The 18178-nt window shown below is 53.0% G+C and overlaps 3 protein-coding genes across 3 annotated transcripts; all 3 read left to right on the top strand.

Annotated features, from left to right (window-relative positions):
* Positions 1 to 4032: 4032 nt before the first annotated feature.
* Positions 4033 to 5536, top strand: NNMT (nicotinamide N-methyltransferase). Its single transcript, XM_037409955.1, has 3 exons — positions 4033 to 4251; positions 4676 to 4883; positions 4985 to 5536. The coding sequence occupies exons 1-3, from the start codon at positions 4092 to 4094 to the stop codon at positions 5418 to 5420; spliced, it is 804 nt and encodes a 267-aa protein (XP_037265852.1). The 5' UTR covers positions 4033 to 4091; the 3' UTR covers positions 5421 to 5536.
* A 3796-nt stretch (positions 5537 to 9332) lies between these two features.
* Positions 9333 to 12216, top strand: RBM7 (RNA binding motif protein 7). Its single transcript, XM_037409843.1, has 5 exons — positions 9333 to 9498; positions 9701 to 9863; positions 10448 to 10550; positions 10811 to 10904; positions 11365 to 12216. Exons 1-5 carry the CDS (start codon positions 9403 to 9405, stop codon positions 11779 to 11781), a joined length of 873 nt encoding a protein of 290 aa, XP_037265740.1. The 5' UTR covers positions 9333 to 9402; the 3' UTR covers positions 11782 to 12216.
* Positions 12217 to 12462: 246 nt separating this feature from the next.
* On the top strand, positions 12463 to 17913 carry REXO2 (RNA exonuclease 2). The gene is made up of 7 exons (XM_037409844.1): positions 12463 to 12617; positions 12706 to 12789; positions 13169 to 13246; positions 14930 to 15041; positions 15820 to 15928; positions 16281 to 16334; positions 17491 to 17913. Exons 1-7 carry the CDS (start codon positions 12486 to 12488, stop codon positions 17618 to 17620), a joined length of 699 nt encoding a protein of 232 aa, XP_037265741.1. The 5' UTR covers positions 12463 to 12485; the 3' UTR covers positions 17621 to 17913.
* Positions 17914 to 18178: the final 265 nt, after the last annotated feature.

Genomic DNA, 18178 nt, shown 5'->3' with positions numbered 1-18178 from the left:
ACTGTTTAGATCTCCATTGAAGTGCAGGAGAAAAGAAAGGAGGGGGGGGGACGGGACACGACAAAAAAAAAGTGCAGGGGAACGTGAACCTTTTGTTCAGGATCCTCTGCACCACGCGGAGGAAGAGGCATCCTTTGTTCCCAGCTCTGTGCTGCCCAGCCCCGGCTGCTCCTGCTCCCCACCATAGGCAGGAGCCTCTCTGGGAGCAAAAGCCGCAGGGTGACACCTGGGACAAGATCCCAGCAGCGTGCCCCTTTGTTAGTTACATATAGTTTGACTAAGATAATATCGAAGAACGCGCAAGAGAGAAAATTGGCCAAGCATCTGTTCTTGCTTCTGCCCCTGGGGGGAAAGGCACGGCAGTGGGGGGGTATCCCTTCAAGTCCAGCAAGAAGCTTGAAGTCTAATGCTTTTGATCAAGTACAACATGGAAAAAAAATGTTCTCCGCAACAACTGAAACAACAAACTGCCACACTTCCAACCAACTCCATCAAAAGCACCAGTATCCCAGCGGATAGCCATGAGGGACCCCTATGTTGCCACCACGTAGATCCACCCCAGGGGGAACCTCCACCCATAGAAACCTAAGGATACTTGCAAGAGAAAGCTGTGGAGTTTACAAAAAGCCCCTGAGGAGCTGTTGCATTGCAGAAAATACGTGCATTTTATCCTTTAAAAGCACAATTGTCTACACCTTCTCCAAATAACCACTGTTTTCAGCAAAAGAACAGTTACCCCTTTCTCCAAAAAGTATCCGAGACAAGAAACATTTACTTTTCACGTGTTTTCTTTACACATATTCCTGCAAATATGAAGGAGGAAGCATCTAAAGCTCAGTCCAGCATAAAAAAGCACATACAACAAGATAAAAGGGTGCTTTTAGTCCCAGCCTTGAAGCACACCTCCCTTCCCTGTGCACCCCAGCTCAGCTCTGTGCCCCACGACAGCACTGGGTGCCTTACCTCTGCCCTGGGACAAGGACTCAGCCAGAGGGTGCAACCGGTACCAGGGGTGGGCTGGAGCAGGCGGGGGGCTCTGGTGCTGCTGGCTGCAGAGCCCAGGACCAGCCCTGGGGCTGTGAAGGCTCAAACCCAGGCAGAGCCTGGCACAGAGCCTGCATTCGAGGCACTAGCTGGCTGCTTTCAGTCTGGCTCTCGGACACCGGCACAAGTTGTGCTAGCAGCAGATGCCACACAGAGCCCAAACACTAACACCTTGAGATGCTGCAGGTGCCAAAACCCCTGTGACCCCCTCGCTGCCCTTTATGACTTCCCCAGCTGCTGCTGCCCAGGTGATGAGATGAGGCCAAGCCGTTCCTGCTTAGGTCGATGGGGCATGGTCCTGTCCCACCAAGGAGGGTTCCGCTTCTCCCCTCCTGACAGTTTTCTGCAGGGACATCTTTTTTTTTGTGTGTGTGTGTGTTATTTTTCCTCCCTGTAATGGCAGATTTTGTGCATTATCCAGGGAAGTAAGCAGAGCAATACGTTCCACAGCGTAAATATCAAAATGCTGTTTATATCAATCAGAGAAGCACTTAGGTAGAGATGACAATGGAGCCCGCAGAGCCCTAATCACACACTTTGATTGAACTAAAAGTATGGGGGGGAAATGGAAATCAGACATCTGGAGCTGAGATTTCAATAGAGACAGAGAGCTGGAGCGACAGAGCTGTTCAGGGGGCTACTCCCAGCTCAGGGGGCCGCAGAGACACTGCATACGATTTCCAGGAGTGGGGAGTACCAGGCTGGCAGCGCTGGCAACCAGGTGTGCTGAGCAGGGGCTTGCTAGCCCCAAGATGTTCCACCGCTCCCACTCTCAGGTACCCTGCAGCACTCTGGGCGCTGATGGTTTATACTTTTATCCCCAAGTCAAGTTATTCAATGAGTAAAACCAGGCTCTACAAACTGAATTGTAAGTGCTGCACTGGCAAACAACACCAGAAATGAGCCCAAGCCCCGACAGTGCATCCGGCTGCAGGTCCGCACTGCTTTTATGTACCTCACCTTGGTATCTTAAAAACCAATAAATTCAGAGCCTGGCAAAGGCACGTGCATTTAGGCTTGGCTTTGAGGCTCAGGCTGCTCCCTGAGCCCTGCTGTGAACTTGGTGCTGCTCAGCACAGAGCTGAGCCCGGTAGAGCCACAGGAATCGCTCTGATTTTATTGGCATCTCTCATCGGGCACTGTGATGATTCCCTGGTCCTTCCCGAGGGTGGAGAGGAGCAGGGAATGTCTGCCCACCGCTCCTTTCACTCCTTGTGTTCCCCTGCAGAAAGCAGAACCCTCTCCTCCTCCTCCTGACAGCCCCCCAGACCCAGGCAGATTCCTGACCTGGGAGTGAAAAGCAAGTGAGCCAAGCAACCTTCTGAAAAAATGTAAATATACCATGAGGAGTGAGAACAGGGACCCCCCAGAGCGAGGTGCGGGGCTGGCAGGGTGGCATTGCTGCTCAGTCCCAGCTCCAGCACTTTCCTTGGGGGCACAGGTGCAAGCATCGCTGGACTCTAATTGTTGGTATCAGCTTTGCTGCAGGCATCCTCCCTTTCTTAAGAGCATCCCCTTGCAGCCTGCTGCACGTGATGATGGGGTGTAAGCCTGGATGGCCACATCCTGGTACAGTGTGCAGCACCTCAAACGCTTCCCTGAGCTCCAAGGATTTAACAGGGAAGCCGGTTCACCTCTCCTTTGCCTCCCGTTCCTGTTGCAGTGCTGAGATTTCAGGCAGTGGAAACAACCCCCCCGGCGTTAATAGGATGTATCTTAGGGCTCGCAGGCTGGCAGTGCCCGTGGTCTGCTGCAAGGGCTGATGTCTGACAGCAAAGATGCCTCTAGATCTGCTTGCTGAGGCTGATGGAGCTCTTGTGGGGCCAGTGCAGCAAAAGAGCAGTGTCCACTCTTTGTTGGCCTTGCTGTCGGAAGAAAACCTCTTTAACGTGTTCATCTTTCAAGCTGACATCCTTTTTTATGCTTCATATCTTCAGCAGTGGGTTTTGCATAGGCAGGTCTGGCTGTGCCTGCGGTGCGGGCGATCAGGGTTTGTTAAGCAAAGTCACCTCAGGATCTAACCGAGCGCTTATTAGTTTGAGGATGATGCGCCTGTCACTCCTAATGACAGATCTTTAAAAAAGCAAAGGCCAATTATATAGATTCGGAGTCGGTAATGAGCCTAAGCCCGTTTGATCATTTCGGCTGCTGCTGGGCGAGTGAGAAGAGGATGAGATGCTGCGGGGATGCGCCAAGCGCGGGGCTCTGCTGCCTCTTCGTGGTGGGGACGGCAAATGAGGCTGCTGCCACCGCAGCCCCTCCACGCCCCCCGCTGCTCCCTGTCCCCCCGCACTGCGGGCGAGGGGCTGCCGGAGGATCACGGTGCAGGCAGGGATACCCCGTCGGGCATGCTGCAGGCAGGGGCACGGGGCCTGGGACTGGCTCTGGAGACAAAACCCGGGCGCCGAGGCTGGGAATATTTTGCTTTTCAGGGCATGGAGGTGAACTTGCAGTTTTCCACGGAAAACCTGAAAAAAAATAAACCCAACAAAATCACTGAAATAGAATGGGAATTTTTGCAGGCGTGGGCTGGCAGCCATCCCCCCTTCCGGCAGGAGAGGTGCTGGCAGTCCTCTGCCAGGGCATCTAATGGCCTTAAAACTTCCTTGCCATGTTGTATTACCAAACACGCCGATTTCAATCCGCTATTAAGAAGCCAAGAAGATTTCAATCCGCTGTTAAGAAGTGTCGGACGCACTAGTGCTGTTTGCAGAGCTGTCGGGCTGCGACTGCCAGCAACACCAACCCGCACCGTACCGGTTTAGTGCCACCAATTACTGTAAAGCCGGGGACGTGGAATGTAATCCCGGGGACTGCCATTAATTATGCCTGTTCCTGCAGGGGATCGTACGGCTCAGGGGCCGCTGGGGGCACTTCAATAGCAAGTTATTGCGGAAAAAGTAAAGCTCGGTGGAAGGGGCGGGCGAGGGAAAGCCCTGCTTGTGAGCAGGCGCGTGTCCAGCCGGAGCGGAGGACGCAGGGAGGAGGCTGAAAGTGAAAGTACAGCGGGGGCTGCGCCGCGGGCAGCAGCGCTGGCTCTCGGTAGGATGGCCGCTCCAGCAGTCTTCACCGACGCAGAGTTTTACCAGCAGAGTTTCGACTCTCGGGAGTATCTGAAAGAATTTTACAACCTGAGCGACAGCCAGGGACGGCCGAACACGTTTCTGATGCAAAACCTGAGGAGCCTGTGCAAGATGTTCTCCCTGGGTGAGCAGCCGCCTCGCCACGTCGCACGGCGCCATTTGCAGCTCTGCCTCGCGGCTGCGGCTGCTCTGCGCGTGCCAGCCCGGAGCCAGCCGCGCTCCATGTAAATACATGCATGCACGCCTTTTTTTAAATTACACATACATACGCACGCATGTATATCTATGCACGGTGGGTACGGCCAGTCGGAGTTGTTCTGCAGTTTCTGGAAACCCCGTTAAACCCAGCCTGGGCAAGGGTGGGCATGGTGTCAGCGCCTCTGCCCCCGAAGCGGGCATTGCTCCTGCCCACGGGCAGTGCTCTGGGCCCATGGCGCTCGGGATCGCCTTTCTGGTTAGGGGAAGCACAGCCTGGCAGGGCTCTGGGGCGTCTCTGTCCCGGGGCACAGTCTCCATCCTCACTGGTCTCTCCCCCCATTCTGCACCAGATGGGCTGAAGGGCAATACCCTGATAGATGTCGGCTGCGGCCCCACCATCTACCAGCTTCTGTCTGCTTGTGAGCACTTTCAGGAGATCATCGCCTTGGACTACACGGACCAGAACCGCCAGGAGCTGGAAAAGTGGCTGAAGAATGAACCAGGAGCCTTCGACTGGAGGCCAGTGGTGAAATACGTTTGTGAGCTGGAAGGGGACAGGTGAGACAGGCTTCCTACCGCTCTGCATGAAGCCGCAGGCGCAGATGCTAAATAACCACCTAATGAGCCTTCACCTATTTATTCCTATATTTCCTTGCTAGGGAGAAGTGGGCTGAGAAAGAGGAGAAACTGAGAAAGAAGGTGAAGCAGGTTCTGAAGTGCGATGTGACCAAAGCCAACCCCACAGACCCCGTGCCCCTGCCTCCTGCCGACTGCATCATCTCCACCCTCTGCTTGGAGGCTGCCTGCAAGGACCTGGCCACTTTCCGCAGTGCTGTGAGAAACATTGGTGCCCTCGTGAAGCCAGGCGGGCACCTGGTGATGGTGACTGTCCTCCGGGAAACCTACTATGCCTTCAACAAGCAGGTTTTCTCATGCCTCCACCTGGACAGAAACATGGTGGAGGAGGCTGTGGAGGGTGCTGGCTTTGATGTGAGGTTCTGTGAGGTCCAGTCGTACCTGCCCGACAATGTCTGCACAGACTGCGAAGCCACGTTGAGCCTCGTGGCACGCAGGCGTGCCTCAAATACCGAATAGGGTGTGGGTGCTGGGGAGGAAAACAGCAGCGTGTCTGGTTTCAAAAATGCCTGCCGATGTAACCCACAGCCTTTTACCCCTTTATCTGAAAGCAAATAAACTCAAAAGTGCTCTAACGGTGTCTGCAGGCTGGGATTTGTGTGACACGGGCAGCACCAGCACTCAAAGCCCGATCTGCACGCCAGCAACCAGGTTTGGGGTAACCCCACTGGCTCACCCCAGCCCACAGACAGTAATTGCGCCCAAGTTCCCTTCCCTGCCACCCTCCCCGGCTGGAGCAGAGCTTCCAAGAAGCTTCCCTCTTCCAACCGCAATGTGCTTTGTTAAGACCAAAATCCATTCTTGTGGGGAAAAGACTTTGGCTGCAAATGCAGAGAGATTGTCCGAACCCAGACTGGTTGCTGGGCAAATCCTGCATGACCTGTCTGAAAAGTTGGGGAAAAAACCCCAGGATGCTCTCAAGGGGAGCAGCACACCTTGCACCCAGACAACCCCAAGCACTCGCAGAGCCAAAAGTACCTGCTGATCTTTTTGGTAAACCTGTAAAAATCATTTGACAGAATGCTGCAGCCCCAGCAATATTCTCACAGGATATATACTGATGAGAGTCCTGTCACAAATCTTACTACTTTTGACAGAGGCATACAGTAAGAAAGAGACCACGCTGATGACACTGCCAGCCCCAGCTGTGCCTGGCGTGACCACCCCCGGAGCCACCGGCATGCCCTGTGCAAGCAGCACGGCTTTCTGGCACTGCTGCAAGTGCCAGCAATGGCCTCATTGCCCAGCTCCACGAAACGGAGCTGACAAGCAGAGGATATGCAGAGGCAGCTCAGGACCTGTGCCGCTCGCTAATTAACGCTGAATATAACACCACTGTTTCCATAAAGACCTCCGTGCCTGCTAGCGCGGTGCAGTAAAGGCAGAAATTCAGCAGCTGCTGACATGTTCTCTGGAAATAACATGCCCAGGTCTTGTAGTGCTGGCGTCTTTAATCGCTGTTTAACTGTTCGAATGTCGGCATCGTTGGGGATTTTTATGGTCTGTTTAAAAAGCACAGTGATTCCCTTATGGAGAAGTTTGTAGCTACAATTACCCTTCTGTTGCAACTGCCAGGAGTTGCTGAAAGCCTTTCCCAGCAAGGAGGCTGGGCCGTATTCTGCCTGTTGCTCTCCAACAGGAATCATGGTGGCACCTGAGGTGGCAGGTCAGGCTCATGCCGGGAATACGCTGACTCGGGTGACGAATGGCTCAGCTCTCCCCTTGCCCATGCAAGCTTTGGGAACGGCAGGACGCAGCCAGCATGATGGGGAGGGTGTAAAATGAGATGGTGGGACCCCACCTTTCCTTCCTCCCATCTCCCTCCTCCTCTTGCAGGTGGTGATGTACCCCAGCTCACCCCGTGTCTGAGTATGAAGCCAAAGCAGCGAAGCAAAACAGCGACTGAAGCTCACGCTACTCAGTAGTAACCGTGGCTGTTATTTTTGTCAGCTGCTCTCCCTCTCTGTACAGCTGCCCATCAGCCCCCAGAAGTTCAATGGCCATAATGAGAACAGCGTGGGGGAGAGGTGGGCTGCTGCTGCATTAGCTGGTGTGACCCTGCTCTCCGGAGAAAGGACCATCATTTGCAGCAGCTCTGTGACTGCTCTCTATCAGTGGGCATAATTATGGCTGTCAGGCCGCAGGAATTTTTGGGCATCAGCTTTTGATCGAGCAGCCCTGCTGGTGGCTGTGCTGGGGCAAGGTGCGGCAATAACTACTTATTGAAGTTAACCTGGTATGTGATGGTAAAAGCCTTGTTGCAGCCGGCTAGTTTTGCTAGTGCTGTGACACCCCACGACCACAGCGCTGCCACTCTCAGAGAAGTCATGGCTGAACAACCGGAGAAGCGGGAGCCGTGGCCAGGTGAGAGGGAAGGCACAGCTGACACCTGCAACCAGTGCCAGGGGCAGAGGCAGCATGTGGAAAGGGCGAAGTGGCCACTGGGCTCCTGCACTGCCCTGGAGCTGAGCCAGAGCCTCTGGCTGGAAGGGAGGTGTTGGGGAGCTACAGCTTGAGTCGTAACCCAGAAGGCAGGGCAAGAGCTGCACGAGGCACAAGCAAAAGCTCTGAGGACTAGCTGCTCATTTTGCATGAACGCTGCTGTCCTGGACAGCTAGGCTGGGCTATAGGAGGCGAGGAGGTGCAAGAGGGAGAAGTAAAACACAGAGAGCCTCTTCTGAATTCCTAGTGAGTGGCATTGGCTGAAATTTCTGTAATATTTAAGAGCACCTTCACATTAAGAGCAAAAGTAGTCAGCTAAAGCATGTGTTTTGCCCCCTCAGAGCAAAAAACTCTCAGGTTTTCCATTTTGCTTCTTTGAAGAGCAAAAAGGGCATAAAATAGTAACACAAAAAGGGAAAAAACCCACAACAGAATTACAAAAGCATGCCTGTGAACCTGAAGTAGTTCCCCATTCTCTTGCTGGTTTTTTTTTTTGAGCCTGGGCAGCGCGAGGCTGCGATGGGCAACGCCTGAGCCCATCGGCACCTTCTGCAGCTCTCTGAATTTATCTGCGCATGGCCACGGCGCCTGCTGGAAGACACCCGCATATGTGGACCGTGCCAAGGAAGGTGCAAGCATCACACTCGCTCCCAGCCAAGCCCAGGGGGACCCAGAAAGGGGTGGGTGGGTGGGGATGGGCGGGGAAAACCCAAAAGGCAGAGGAAAGCAAACGAGGCTCTGGGGAAATTAAGGCAAAGTGGAAGTCCTGGCAAAGTGAGGTAGTAATTTCCTTTCTGAATGAGTAACTGTTTAGAATTTAACCAGGCGAACACGATTAAACCAAATGAATATAAATTCTAGGTGCGGTAGTAAGTAATGAAGTGAAGAAAATGAACAGCACCTAATTAACAAGAAAATAGGATCTGCCATAACATGTTGGAATCTAATGAAAAATGAAGGCTCAACTTCCCCTTTCAACATTTTTTTCCCAGATGGAAAACACCCCTGTTTCACACCCGGCATCTTCACAAACATCCCGGGGATCGCAGTTGCTGGGAAGAACAGTACTTGATCAAGTGATGAGAGCAGGGAACTGTTTTGTGTAGTACCTGGGGATGTAAAGTAGCTGGGGGCCAACCGGCCAGCGCTCTGCCCAGACACAAACCCCGAAGCGCCCACTTCGTATTGAGATGTAACAGAGGGGCCCAAGCGGCCCCCCTGGCCTGCAGCAACGGCACCCAACGGCGGCCCGTAACGTAAAGCGCTGCTCTCCAGCTGCCTTCACCCCTCTCCTCCCCGCGCTGCTTTTGACACCAACCGATGTCGGTGTCCGTGCCTGGCGCTCGTGCCGAGGGGGGACCCCAACCCCGCAAGGGGGGGGCCGGGGACACGGACACCCCAGCTCCTCGAGGGGTGCAGCTGAAACCACAGCTGGGGAGGGGGAAAAGCGCCTGCAGAGGGGCCACCCGCTTCCCACCATGACGCTGCAGGGACCGGGAGCCGTGCAGATCTTCCGCTCCGCAAACCACTAATTCAGGTGGGTTTTCAGTCCGTACCAGTTTTTAAGGGTGCCGTTTGACCAAGAGGAAGAGATTCCGCGACCCCCGCGGCGCTGCGAGCCATTGCAGCCGCACAGCTGGTGCCCGCGACAACTCCACCGCGATAAACAGGGTTTATTCTAAGTTACCGCCGAGCTGCGCGGCCCCGGAGGCAGCGGGGCGGTGGGAGCGCGGCGTCTCGCAGGCGCGGGGCCCTCCCGCCGCCCCGGCCGGTTTCTGAGCCCACAGGTTGCTGCCTCCTCGCTCGGCCTCGGCCCCAGCCCCCGAGCGCGACTCCCCCGGCCGCCGGCCCCGCGGCCCTCTCCCGCCCCGCGGCCCCGCCGCCGCCGCCAGGGGCAGGGCACGCCCGCTCACGCCCGCTGACGCAGCACGTCCCGCCGACGGCGCCTGCGCAGAGCCAAACGTTGGCGCCGCTGAGAGAGGGCTGCCCGGCCGCGGCGATGGGGGCGGCGGCGGCCGAGGCCGATCGGACCCTCTTCGTGGGGAACCTGGACCCCAAGGTCACCGAGGAGCTCATCTTCGAGCTGTTCCACCAGGTACCGGCAGGCAGCCGCTCCGCCCGTCCGCGCTTTATACCGGGGGGGCGGCGGGGCGGGCCCAGGCCGGGCTACGGCGGCCGCCGGAGGACAAACAAGCGCGGCGCTCGTAGGGGCCGCGGCCGGTGGGTGGCGACCGCCCCCCGGCTGTTGGGAGAGCGGCTGCGTTTTGCTTTTAACGCCTTTATTTCGTGATTCGCAGGCAGGCCCGGTAATTACGGTTAAAATCCCCAAGGACAGAGACGGCAGGCCCAAGCAGTTTGCGTTCGTGAATTTCAAACATGAGGAATCCGTCCCGTACGGATTGAGCCTGCTCAACGGGATCAAACTGTACGGAAGGCCCATCAAAATCCAGTTCCGATCAGGTACCCACAAAAAGAAACAGTAAATAACCTCGAGAGAAAGCAAATGGGCTGTCAGCTGCCCCCTCGCAGCGTCCGACGGATTTATATTTATTTGAGTAAATTGCATGTGTGCGTCTCACCAGACGACCCCACACCTCACAGCCGGTGATTTAGCGGAACGATGGTGGCGAGCAGGCGTGTGCTTCTGTCCCTGGGCTTTAGCAGAGCACCTTTCAGCCAAGCATAATCCCTGAGCTGAGTCTTTTGTTTCTTTTTTTTTTTTAAATTATTATTTTGGTTATATTCTTTTGATTATATATTACCCTTGAAAGCTGATCGAAATTATCACACAAACAGTAAAAGTTGCCTCTGATGTCAGTCAAATGAGGCAGATTGGCCAGAATATTGCCACCCAACTGCATCTTAATTAAGACACTTGCAACATCTCGCTTTGGAGACTGGATCGTGTGCCTGTGTGGGTCACTGCCAAAACTCAAGGGCTGATTTGGCATGTGAAAACTTTTAGTGTCTTACCAGTTTTCTTCAGACTCAAGTTGCTCTAACTTGTGTTTGTTGGCCTCATGAAATGTTTTGTTTCTCTTAAGGGAGCAGTCACGCATCTCAAGATGGCAATCCATTGTGTTCCCCTCACGGAGCCGCCAGCACCAGCCTGTCTAGCACGCTGCATCCGGCTTCAAACTGCAGCAGGTACGAGCCCCATCAGCACGCATGGGGGGTACGTGCGCATAGCTTGAAGTAGAAAGCAGCATTTGCATGGTTCGCTGTGTGCCTGGCTCTCTTTCTGAGTGCAGTTTGGTCTTTCTTCCCAGTTTCTGACCATGGTAGTGAGTTCCAGCTGATGTTTGGATGGTTGTTTTGCTTCTAATGGGAGAAACGCCACTAAGGTGCAGATGCCGCTGGAACTGTGTTTAAAGCTAAAATTCCTTATTTGTTTTTTTTGCCTGCAGATATGACAGGGGTCCTGACAGCATGGTAGCAGCGGGATTCACATCATCACAGCGGTCTCTGCCGCTTGCTGAGAACCTTCAGAGACAAGCGGTGGTATGCTGTTTGCTCACTAATGGCATCTGACCCTGCAGTTGTCTGCAGCTGACAGATAACATCTGGTGGAGTTGTCTCTAGTTTTGAGTATTTGTTTCCTGTAATGAGTGTGAGAGGTGGTGGGAATATCTTTTGGGAGCATTGAAATGATGATTCCAGGAGGTTTACAGTTCCTGCTACCAAGGCGGTTAGTCAGGGAGGGCCTTGAGCTTTAGGAGTTCAGCTCCCAAGATGAAACATCCTAAGATGAAGCCATTGGTAATAGCTGCCCTGTAAGTTAGTGTTTACTCTCATTTCCAAACAAAGAACTTTTGTTTTCCCCTGCCTTTGCAGCACAATTAACGTGTGGTTTGGGGGCTGCCTCAGGGGTTAGCATTTCCTCGGCCCCAGACTGGTTGGAGTGCTCTCCTGGAAGGCAAGCATACCAAACCCACCAACCCTTTTCCTCGTCTCTTCACAGATGAACAGCACCATGTGGCAGCAGCCCCCGTTCGGGGGGAAGTATGAGCAGCCTGGCTTTGCCCTGCCTGGCTACCAGCATGCTCCTCATGGCTTCCACCCCTTGCCAGCCTCCCAAATGCCACGGCGCCCAGAGATGCCTGTGTCACGCAAGGGCAGGCTGAGCGCCCACCCCTACCACCTGGACGGCAGGCACTTTGGTCGTGAGCAGCGCTTTGGGGACCGGGGCCCTGACTACTGCAGGGGCAAGAGGGAGGAGTACGGCTTTGAGGAGAGGGGGCACGATGCTGGTGCCGAGCATCACTTCAGGGCAGGCAGAGAGGAACCTGGCTATGACGACAGGCACGGTGATGGCTGGAACCATGACTACCGGAGGGAGAGCTACAGAGAGGCCAAGTGGCACCCGGCGCGGCATTAACGCCTGTGCGGCAGGCTTCAAAGAACTTGACGGCAGAGAATGCTCAATCTGTTTCTTACTGAGTACACATATAAAAAAATACCGACCAATCCATCAAAGTTACCTTTTAATGTTTGTAAAACTACTAATGGCGTAGCCCTCCAAAACTAGCATCTGAATTTTAGGCGTGTTAACTCTGTACCTCAGGGCTTTTTGTGGGGAAATGACCCGATGTGCTGCCGTTTCGGAGAAACCGTACTGCAGGGAAGCAGCTGTTGATGCTTTTGCAGTGGGGTGGAAGGGGGCCACGTCTGTACCAGCTGTGGGGGTAACCCCCTTTTAAACGGAGGTGGGACGGGTGCTTTCTGCCATCTTAAAATATTTCGCACGGCATTTTTGATACAGAAAATGTGAATGTTCCTTAGAGAATTAAAAGTCTCCCTGGAAGAAAGCTCATAGCCGTGGGTGAACCAGCCTCCCTTGGGCCTGGGGCGGTAACGCTGCCTGCGTGGCACCGAGGCCGGGCCAGCCGCGGGGTCTCCCCGTCGTGTCCCGCCCCGGCGGAGCCAGTTCCCGGTGCATGCCCCTCCAGGCTGGGTGTCCGCGTGCCGCCGCGCCTACATCTCCCAGCAGCCCCCGCGGCCGCCGCCCGCGCCCGCCTGGGGGCTGCCGCCGCGGGCCCTGCCGGGAGTTGTGGTGCGGCCGCGCTTTGCGGCCTGGCGGCGATGCTGGGCGGCAGCCGCGCTGGCCTGGGTCGGCTGCGGGGCTGCAGCGGGCGGCTGTGGCGGGGCCGGCGGCGGGCGGCGGCCATGGCCGGTGGCGGCATGGGCCAGCGGATGGTCTGGGTGGACCTGGAGGTGCGGGGAGGGAGGTGGGGAGGGGAGGGGAGGGGAGGGGGTCGCGGTCGGCCCGCGGCCGCGCTGACAGCCCGCTCCCCTCTGGCAGATGACGGGCCTGGACGTGGAGAAGGACCAGATCCTGGAGATGGCCTGCCTCATCACCGACTGCGACCTCAACGTCCTGGCCGAGGTGGGTGAGGGGGAGCCGCCGGGCCCTGCCGGCACCCGGCCCTGCCGGCACCCGGCCCTGCCGCCTGGGGGCCTGGGCCTGCTGGGCCGCCGGCACCTTCCTGCTTCCAGGGGCAGCTGGAACCGAGGAACAGCCGGGCACCGGCCCTCGCTGCCTCGGGGCTCGGGCCGCCTCGGCCGCCCACGGCAGGCGCTTCGGGCCGAGGCGGGAGCATGGGGGTGCGGCCTTCGCTTTACACCTCCGAGCGCCCGCTCTGTGTTCTCCAAGCGGCAGCTTCTGCCACCCTGGTCGCTGTGCGTGGCAGTGTTGTGTCTCAGGCCTGAAACCACTTGGTACTAAACTTTTTCTCCTTACTTTTGTCTTTTTCTTTTCCCGGCAGGGCCCTAACCTGATTATTAATCAGCCTGACGAGCTGCTGGATGGCATGTCCGAGTGGTGCAAGGAGCATCATGGGAAGGTAACCCTTCTAGAGCAGATGATTTCTCGTTCTTTGCAATGATGAGAATGACGTATAATTCAGGATTATTAGTTGCAGTACAGTCACCTAAAAAGGGACAATTCCTGTGCTGAACAGTTTGCATTCAGAGGGGATGAAGAATGGGAGACAGCAAGTATCCTCCTTACTTTGTACCAAGGGGCTGATGTGTAGTGTTTTGGCCAAGGTCTCGCGAGTCATCCATGGCATAGTTGCTTATTGTATTTGTGTATCTTGAGTCTTCGTCCCATGTCTCAGCTGCGAAGTTGTCCTGAAGTGGCCTGTGCCCTGTAGCCTGGTTTTTTTACAAGTTTGGATAGCTCTGGAAGCTGCTGTCAGACTTGAGAGCTGGAAGCATCAGCAAAGGCCAACAGCTGCTGAGCGGTCCCCTGAGATGGCTGGAGTGACAGCTCACGGGAGAGTTGCAGGCAGGGTGAAACGAGTGTCGGTGGGCCCGGGAATGGCATCTGTCACTCAGATATGTGCAGCTGGTTCCCGTCTTCAGAGGTGGAGGCTTGGCATCGTGCCTCTTGGTGTGAGGTTAGGATGTTGGTTTGGCTCCCTGGTCTGCTTGTTGAGCCGTTGGCCCTGGCCTGTTTCTGCAGGAGCCCCGGCTGTGGGCTGGGTTGGATGGAGTCCTCTCACAGCTCCTCCCGGTGAAATCTGTTCTGCGTTGCCTAAAATAATTCACAGAGTAATTCTGAGGGAGAAGGGAAGATGTGGCTTGAAGCCCTAAGTAAGAAGAGGCACAAGATTGGTGTAGAATAGTCCAGAGCCAACAAAATGTAGTTTTCTTGCTGCCAATTTAAAGTGGCTGTTTTACTGTAAGCACTGTATTGTTGTTTCTGCCTGTCCCCTCAGCACTGTAAACCTGGTGTTTTTTTGCTGAGAGCTTAACTTTAGCAGCAAGAGATTATTTGCAGTTCTTTCAGCCACCAAAGAAAGCTTCCTCCTTGCCGGTAGCAAGAAAGTGAATGGATTTTCCAATCCGTGATTATGAATTGAAATTCAAGTTAGTTTTCAATTAAGGGCTGAAGTTTTAAGACATCTGTAACCCCTCCCCTCCTTCCTCCTTCGGCATCTCACTCTCCCTGGGAAGGATTAGCACGAGTTTGGAAAATTAATATTAATTTACCGTGATGGGTGCTTTTCCCCTTCTCCAGTTGACTCAAATTCAGCTTCAGTTCACGAGTGAATTGGAGATGGTAGCATAATGTTATCGCTGCTTCTGAGGAGCTACTTATTTTTAATTGACTAAGAGAAGAGAAGCAATTAGAATGTAGATGAAAATGCAGCCACATAATGAATTTTTTAACCACCACTTGGATCTGTCAAGTAGATTTTTGCGGCACAGTCGTGGAAATATATAGCATAGCCAGATGGAAACAAGTCACTGAGAACACTTGGAGCAGATTTGACATTTAACTATTGAAAAAAAGAAGGAGGAAGGAACTTTTCTGATTTATAGGAGTCTTGATAAACACTTAAGCCAGGGTCCTGATTATTTCAGTTTATTTATACCTACTGCTGTGTGCTGGGGAGGCAAATGCCTCTCCTTAAACAAATAACACTTGAAGGGTTGACCTTTTGCTGCTGAGCATTTCTGGAAGTATCTTTTCTGGCACTGTGTGTTTCTGATTTCTGACGGATGGCTCTTTTTTGCAGTCTGGCCTTACTAAGGCTGTGAAGGAGAGTAAGATTTCACTGCAGCAAGCAGAGTATGAGTTCCTGTCCTTTGTGCGACAACAGACACCCCCGGGTCTCTGTCCTCTTGCAGGTAAAGTATGTTTATTCTTATTAATAACAGTATCATCCCTCGTGCGGATGCCAGCTGGATGCCAAAAGGCCAGCTGATGCACATGGTGGGGATGCCTTCATCTCTATGCTGACATCTGGCATGCAAATCAAAACCTGTTTAGTAAGGAGAGGTTCAGTGATGGCATCATCCATCCTGCAGATTCCCTAAAGCAAGTATTGCATGCCACTGCTGCAGGAAACTTTGGTTCTTTTTTGCATTACTGTTTCCATATACAGTTATAACTGGGGTGGGCAACTGAACTGCTGACTGCAGTCTGTGACTGCAAAGTTTGAGCGGCAGACCTGACAGTGTCTTCTTCGCTGTGTATCGAACCACATGCCAAATATGACTCTTCCAGATGTCCTGCAACTACATTCAGGACGTTCATGTACAGTCTGGGGACTGGTGCTGAGTGAAATGAATGGCAGTGCCTATTTTCACTTGGCAGAAAATCCAGTGATCACATAATACTGTGATACTTATCTGCGCAACAGAAATTGTAGTAGTCTGAAGAAATTACCGTAGTAACTGAAGAATTACTAGAGGGATTACGTATTTAAACTGTGATCCCACAATGAAAATCTGACAAACCTTTACAATCATATTTACTAGAAAATGGGATAAACAAGCTGTTTATGAACAGCTTTTCTTACCCTATGATCTTTCCCCAGCTCGCTTAGCCTGCTTCTCATTCAGATGTTGCTCGTGGTGGCTTTGTAATGTCTTTGAAGAAACGTCTTGTTTTGTGTCTTTGTAGGTAACTCTGTTCATGCAGATAAGAAATTTCTTGACAAATACATGCCTCAGTTCATGAGGCATCTTCATTACAGGATCATTGATGTGAGCACCGTCAAAGAACTTTGCAGGTAAATGTTCCCCAAATTAAGTAGTCATATGAAAGAGAATCTAGGGAAGCCTGTTAAGGGCATAATGCGTGCTTGTCTAAAACAAGGTTCAAGGCTGCTGGGAGAGGGCTGCCTGCAGCCACCTCGTTCTTTCATTGCTTCTGTTTTGAGGGGGTGCGCAGAGAGAACTGTGAAGTACTCTGTGCGAGGTGTGCTCTGGAGTTTGCAGCACCCTGACTTATAGAGTACAGGCTTCTGTGGATGCCAGTGAAACTGGAATTCTTTCACTGACTGTAACAAACCCATAGCAGCCACCAGATGTGTTTTGGAATCCCAGTTTCCTCCTCTAAGTGGCACTTTTTTTGGCTTACAGACGCTGGTATCCAGAAGAATATGAGTTTGCACCAAAGAAGGCAGCTTCTCACAGGTAAGGTTTCTATGTTTGCTTGTAGTGGAGGTTGTCAGGCAGGAACTGTGCTCTTCACGAGCAGAATGTGGAATTTCCTTTGAATTCTAGACTGCTACTTCTAGCGCAGACAACAGCGGAGGCTCTGTGCTTGTGCTCCCCATCATATGTTTGTATTCTCCTCTCCAAAGCCTGGTTAGTATAGGGAAAGGGATTATCAAAACACAGAGAACTGGAACTTTCCTTGTCTGTTCTGATTCACTCTGTCTGCTGTTTGAGCCAAGATGCTTGTTTGGCAGCATAGGTACATCTGTCACTTTTGTAGATATCGCAGGGAGAAATTGTGTGAAAACGGTAGCTTAACAGTGGGTTTTACCTGCCCTTGTTTTGTGCTGAGTTGTTCACAGACACTAAGATCAGCAGGTGGCAAATGAGGAGATGAGAGTTCTGCTCCTGCCCAGTTCCGAGGTTCGTAGTGTGTCAGGGAGCTGTTTCTCCTTTCTGTGGAAGGGCTTAATTTTGAGTTACGCTTCTGCCAGCATCTGAGGCATCCCTAAAAGTTGCAGTTACCTCAAGGTTTTGGAATAAAAGATTCTGTGCAATGTTAACATGTATTCCAAGAAAGCTACATTTTCTCGTTCTTCTGAAGGGAGGAGACAGTGGGTCATGCAGGATGCACAGGCTTTGGTAAGTCCGTGTATACTGTATGGAGAGCAAGGGCACTCATCTATAGCAGAGGTCTCGATCAAACTGGCAGGTTGGTGTGCTACCCCACAGGAACGTGCAGACCTGTACAGACCTTGCTGTCTGAGCGGGCAAAACTGGCCAAAGCAGGTGCTGAAAGCAGGTCTCCGGAGCCCTCGTCTCTTCTCTTGGGCTGAATTGCTTTTAATAGTTGAAGCTGTAGAACCTGTTGGCTTTCAGGAGCTTCTGTGTCCCGTGGCAACATCAGCTAAAAAGCTGTACGTCACTCCCTGACCCATCGGTGCTGCTGGACTTTTACTGCTTTCCGCATACTTGAGACTAGTGAGGCTTGTTTTCATCTCTGACGGATGTGCAATCCGTGCATATCAGAGTTTGGCTTCCTACAGCCTGGAATTTTTCAGAAGCATTAGAATCTGGCTGTAACTGGAGATGGGCACAGACATTTTGAAATCCTCCTTAATTCTCTTTTCAGAGCGCTTGATGACATCAGGGAAAGCATCAAAGAACTTCAGTTCTACAGAGATAGCATCTTCAAGAGGAAAACGGATGAAAAGAAAAGGAAACTAATAGAGAATGGAGAAAGCGATAAAACCACCAGCTGATTTCTCATCGTACCATGCCATCCTGTAGCACATACTAGATGTGTCTCCTGGTTCTTTTCTGTTTGCCAGTCTCTCGAGAAGCTGCACCCTTCAGTTACCTTGTTTCTTAACAGTTGTTAGAATGCAGAAGCCTGAGTTACTGCTTCTTTTCTGTTTCAGCAAGGAATCAACACACTCGAGCCTCAGTGGCGTGCGTCTTTGTACACACTAGGTAAAACATGCTGTTTGATACTCCTCTTCATCTGGTTTTAGATGCAGTCTTTCACAACACAATAAAAATGGTTCTGTTGAAAGGTGGTGTTTTCATACCGCCTCTCTTTTGCGCTCGCCATAAGCTGCTAGGTGAACGTGGGTTGGAGAAAGAAAGCGCTCTGGGGAATGACTTATGGTATATCAGTACAGTACGTGCACCTGTTGCATTCGTGGGCATTTAACAAGCCCTTTTGTGCGACACCACCCTTCAGAAACAAGCTGACGTTGCCCATCAGTTGGTATGGCCCACTGAGCGCAAGACACTGGCGTCACGGCATGGCCACCTTTTCTTTCTCCCCACCCAGT

The sequence above is a fragment of the Falco rusticolus genome, chromosome 16, assembly GCF_015220075.1.
Source record: "Falco rusticolus isolate bFalRus1 chromosome 16, bFalRus1.pri, whole genome shotgun sequence".
Lineage (NCBI taxonomy): Eukaryota > Metazoa > Chordata > Aves > Falconiformes > Falconidae > Falco > Falco rusticolus.
Note: the sequence above shows the minus strand (reverse complement) of the source record. Positions and strands in the feature narration are given on the sequence as shown.

Excerpts from the sequence above, each read along its gene's own strand:
- NNMT (XM_037409955.1), top strand. The coding sequence starts at position 4,092 with ATGGCCGCTCCAGCAGTCTTCACCGACGCAGAGTTTTACCAGCAGAGT. Across the intron at positions 4,252-4,675 it reads GTGCAAGATGTTCTCCCTGG|ATGGGCTGAAGGGCAATACC; the intron begins GTGAGCAGCCGC and ends ATTCTGCACCAG. Across the intron at positions 4,884-4,984 it reads TGTGAGCTGGAAGGGGACAG|GGAGAAGTGGGCTGAGAAAG; the intron begins GTGAGACAGGCT and ends TTTCCTTGCTAG.
- RBM7 (XM_037409843.1), top strand. The coding sequence starts at position 9,403 with ATGGGGGCGGCGGCGGCCGAGGCCGATCGGACCCTCTTCGTGGGGAAC. Across the intron at positions 9,864-10,447 it reads CAAAATCCAGTTCCGATCAG|GGAGCAGTCACGCATCTCAA; the intron begins GTACCCACAAAA and ends GTTTCTCTTAAG. Across the intron at positions 10,551-10,810 it reads CCGGCTTCAAACTGCAGCAG|ATATGACAGGGGTCCTGACA; the intron begins GTACGAGCCCCA and ends TTTTGCCTGCAG.
- REXO2 (XM_037409844.1), top strand. The coding sequence starts at position 12,486 with ATGCTGGGCGGCAGCCGCGCTGGCCTGGGTCGGCTGCGGGGCTGCAGC. Across the intron at positions 12,618-12,705 it reads TGGTCTGGGTGGACCTGGAG|ATGACGGGCCTGGACGTGGA; the intron begins GTGCGGGGAGGG and ends CCCCTCTGGCAG. Across the intron at positions 15,929-16,280 it reads ACCGTCAAAGAACTTTGCAG|ACGCTGGTATCCAGAAGAAT; the intron begins GTAAATGTTCCC and ends TTTGGCTTACAG.